At 47.5% G+C, this 4,420-nt stretch overlaps 1 protein-coding gene across 1 annotated transcript in view; it reads right to left on the reverse strand.

The window, feature by feature from the left end:
• Positions 1-3,659, reverse strand: part of RFXANK (regulatory factor X associated ankyrin containing protein) — a 6,943-nt gene extending 3,284 nt beyond the window's left edge. The window contains exons 1-4 of the mRNA XM_033511528.1: positions 3,553-3,659; positions 3,186-3,286; positions 2,211-2,430; positions 928-1,008 (exon numbers count right to left, since the gene is read on the reverse strand). Coding sequence (XP_033367419.1) covers positions 928-1,008; positions 2,211-2,430; positions 3,186-3,286; positions 3,553-3,637 — 487 coding nt within the window. The 5' untranslated portion in view covers positions 3,638-3,659. The remainder of the gene's footprint in view (positions 1-927; positions 1,009-2,210; positions 2,431-3,185; positions 3,287-3,552) is intronic.
• Between the last annotated feature and the right edge of the window lie 761 nt (positions 3,660-4,420).

Here is a 4,420-nt window from a genome sequence, read left to right on the forward strand (position 1 = left end):
CCTGCTGCCCCCAAATTCCTGAGGTGGCCCCAAATCCCTCTCCTGCTGTCCCCAAAATCCCTGGGGTGGCTCCAACTCTTTCTCTGATGTCCCCAAATTCCCAGGGTGGCCCCAATCCCTCTTTTGATCTCCTCAAATTCCCAGGGTGGCCCCAGCCCCTCTCCTGCTGTCCCCAAAATCCCTGAGGTGGCCCCAAATCCCTCTCCTGATGTCCCCAAATTCCCAGGGTGGCCCCAATCCCTCTCCTGCTGTCCCCAAAATCCCTGAGGTGGCTCCAACCCCTCTCCTGATCTCCCAAAATTCCTGGGGTAGCCCCAATCCCTCTCCTGCTGTCCCCAAATTCCTGGGGTGGCTCCAACTCTTTCTCTGATGTCCCCAGATTCCCAGGAAGGCCCTAGTCCCTCTCCTGATGTCCCCAAAATTCCTGAGGTGGCCCCAAATCCCTCTCCTGATCTCCCCAAAATCCTGGGGTGGCTCCAACCCTTTCCCTGCTCTCCCCAAATTCCCAGGGTATCTCCAACCCCTCTCCTGCTGTCCCCAAAATCCCAAGGTGGCCCCAATCCTTTCTCTGTTGTCCCCAAATTCCTGGGGTGTCTCCAACCCCTCTCCTGATCTCCCCAAAATCCTGGGGTGGCTCCAACCCTTTCTCTGATGTCCCCAAATTCCCAGGGTGTCCCCAACCCCTCTCCTGCTGTCCCCAAATCCCAGGGGTGTCCCCAACCCCTCTCCTGCTGTCCCCAAATTCCTGAGGTGGCCCCAATCCTTTCTCTGATGTCCCCAAATTCCAGGGATGTCCCCAACCCCTCTCCTGCTGTCCCCAAAATCCCAGGGTGTCCCCAACCCCTCTCCTGCTGTCCCCAAAATCCCAGGGTGTCCCCAACCCCTCTCCTGCTGTCCCCAAACCCCGAGGTGGCCCTGGGCACTCACTGTCCAGCGTGGCTGGCAGAGCTGACACCTCGTTGCCTCGCTGTCTGTTGGTCAAGGTGTTGGAATGTTTCAGGGGGAAACCTGCCAGGGACAGCACAATCGAGAGGGTTTTCATTTAATTTCTATTCATTTTTATTAATTCTCTATTAGTTTGGGGTTTCTTCTTGATTTATTTATTTATTCTATTTATTTATATTCTATTAATATATGTATTATATATATTATTTACATATTATATTTATTTATATTATTATTTATTCTATTTATTTATTTATTTGGATTTATTCTCTTAATTTTGGGTTTATTCACTATCAGTTTAGGGTTTATTCTCTATTTATTCTCTACTTATTTGTTTATTCTTTACTAATTCTCGACTGATTTCAGGCTTATTTTCAATTTATTTATTCTCTATTAATTTCAGGTTTATTTTCTAATAATTCTGGGTATATTCTTCATTAATTTCAGGTTTTATTCTCTACTTATTCCCTATTAATTTTGGATTTATTCTCCATTAATTTTAGGTTTATTCTCTAATAATTTCAGGGTTTATTTTATATTAATTTATTCTCTATTAGTTTCAGGTTTCTTCTCTATTTATTCATTTATTCTCTATTCATTTTGGGTTTATTTCCTTAATTTTGAGTTTATTCTCAATTTATTTATTTATCCTTTATTATTTTTGGGTTTATTCTCTAATATATTCTCTAATAATTTCAGATTTATTCTCCTTTAAGTTCAGGTTTTATTCTCTATTCCGTAATTTCATGTTCATTCTCTTATTTATTCCCTAATTTATTCTCTACTAATTCAGGATTTATTCTCTATTAATTTCAGGATTATTCTCTATTAATTTCTGGTTCATTTTCTATTTATTTATTCTCCATTTATTCTCTTAATTTATTTATTAGTTTATCCTCTATTAATTTTGCCCTTACTCTCTATTAATTTCAACTCTACTCTTAATTTATTTCCTTATTCCTTATTAATTTAAGTTTATTTTCCATTTATTTATGATCCACCCTCCCATTTCCCATCCTTGCCAGGCTCCACTTGGGAATCCCAAAGTGTTTCCATCCCCAAATCCGCGATTTTTTTGGGGAAAAACCCAAGGAAAATGCGATTCCCATCTCCAATTCCAGCGTGGAGCTGCAGCGACCTCTCAGGGCTGGCAGGAGGAGTCGGCACCAAACTTTGGGATTGGGATTTTCCACCTTCCAGCCTCTTTCCCCGGATTTTTTGGGATCAGAGATGCCTGGAATTTTTCCCCTCTGTGCCACACTCACCATCCAGGGCCGGGGGCTCGCTGCTGCTCTGGGAATCCATGGGAGCAGCCGAGGAATTCCGCAGGGTCTCGGCTNGTGGCGCAGGTGTCCTCACCCAGTCGTAGGTGTTGATGTCCACGTCCCTGTCCAGCAGCATGGTGACAATGTCGGTGTAGCCGCCCATGCTGGCCAGGGCCAGCGCGCTCTCCCTCTCCTTGGCCAGCGCGTGAGGGTCAGCGCCCTGGGGACAGCCACGGCCAGGGGACACTGCCAGGTGACCCTGACACAGCCACCCCTGCCTGCACCAGAATCCTCACTGGGATTTATTTCCATTTCCCAGTTCCTTCCCCTGACCAAAACCCTTAACTGGGAATATTTCAATTATCCCCTGACCAAAACCCTTAACTGGGAATAGTTCAATTTTCCAGTTCCTTCCCCTGACCAAAATCCTTACTGGGAATATTTGAATTATCCCCTGACCAAAATCCTTAACTGGGAATATTTCAAATTTCCAGTTCCTTCCCCTGACCAAAATCCTTAACTAGGAATATTTATATTATCCCCTGACCAAAATCCTTAACTGGGAATATCTGAATTATCCCCCGACCAAAATCCTTACTGGAAATATTTGAATTATTTTTGAATTTGAATATTCCAGTTCCCTCCCCAGACCAGAATCCTCACTGGGAATATTTGAATTATTTTCCAGTTCCTTCCCCTGACCAAAATCCTTAAATGGGAATATTTCAAATTTCCAGTTCCTTTCCCTGACCAAAATCCTTACTGGAAATATTTGAATTATTTTTGAATTTGAATATTCCAGTTCCCTCCCTGGACCAGAATCCTCACTGGGAACAGTTCAATTTTCCAGTTCCTTCCCCTAACCAAAACCCTCACTGGGAATATTTGAATTTTCCTCCCTCCTGATGGATCCTCAGCCCTTTTTTCTGCTGGATTTTGGAAGCCCCTGGAGCTGGGAAGTGTCCCAGGGCTCACCCATTCCAGGAGGTGCCGGACGGTCTCGATCTCCCCGAAAGCTGCAGCCCAGATCAGGGGGGTGAAGCCTCTCTCGTCGGGTTTGTTCACCAAATTCTCACCTGGGCAGGTGAAAACAGCCAGGGTGAACCCCCTGTGCTCCCAGTTAAACCAGTAAAGGCTGGAAAACCACCTCAAGCAGCTGGTGGATGGTTGGAATCGATGATTTTTGGGGATTTTTTTTCCCCATCTCCAAAACTGGAAAAATCTTCCCCAAAAAAAAAATAAAATCACCCCCAGTTCTGGTGGTTTTAATTCTGAGTGCAAACCAAGCCGAGGGTTGGAGGGGACCTGGCAGGTCCTGGCGGGGACACAAAGGGACACCAACCTTTCCTCAGGTGCTCCTTCAGCTGGATGAGCTCCCCTTGGGCAGCCAGCTGGTGGATGGACAGCGCTGGAAGAGACAAATCCATCAGGAAAAGCAATTCCCTGCAAATCTGGGGCACTGGGAGCTGCTCCAGGGTGTCTCCAACCCCTCTCCTGCTGTCCCCAAAATCCCTGGGGTGGCTCCAACTCTTTCTCTGATGTCCCCAAAATTCCTGGGGTGGCCCCAAACCTTTCCCTGCTGCCCCCAAATTCCTGAGGTGGCCCCAAATCCCTCTCCTGCTGTCCCCAAAATCCCTGGGGTGGCTCCAACTCTTTCTCTGATGTCCCCAAATTCCCAGGGTGGCCCCAATCCCTCTTTTGATCTCCTCAAATTCCCAGGGTGGCCCCAGCCCCTCTCCTGCTGTCCCCAAAATCCCTGAGGTGGCCCCAAATCCCTCTCCTGATGTCCCCAAATTCCCAGGGTGGCCCCAATCCCTCTCCTGCTGTCCCCAAAATCCCTGAGGTGGCTCCAACCCCTCTCCTGATCTCCCAAAATTCCTGGGGTAGCCCCAATCCCTCTCCTGCTGTCCCCAAATTCCTGGGGTGGCTCCAACTCTTTCTCTGATGTCCCCAGATTCCCAGGAAGGCCCTAGTCCCTCTCCTGATGTCCCCAAAATTCCTGAGGTGGCCCCAAATCCCTCTCCTGATCTCCCCAAAATCCTGGGGTGGCTCCAACCCTTTCCCTGCTCTCCCCAAATTCCCAGGGTATCTCCAACCCCTCTCCTGCTGTCCCCAAAATCCCAAGGTGGCCCCAATCCTTTCTCTGTTGTCCCCAAATTCCTGGGGTGTCTCCAACCCCTCTCCTGATCTCCCCAAAATCCTGGGGTGGC

The sequence above is a fragment of the Parus major genome, unplaced genomic scaffold, assembly GCF_001522545.3.
Source record: "Parus major isolate Abel unplaced genomic scaffold, Parus_major1.1 Scaffold325, whole genome shotgun sequence".
Taxonomy (NCBI): domain Eukaryota; kingdom Metazoa; phylum Chordata; class Aves; order Passeriformes; family Paridae; genus Parus; species Parus major.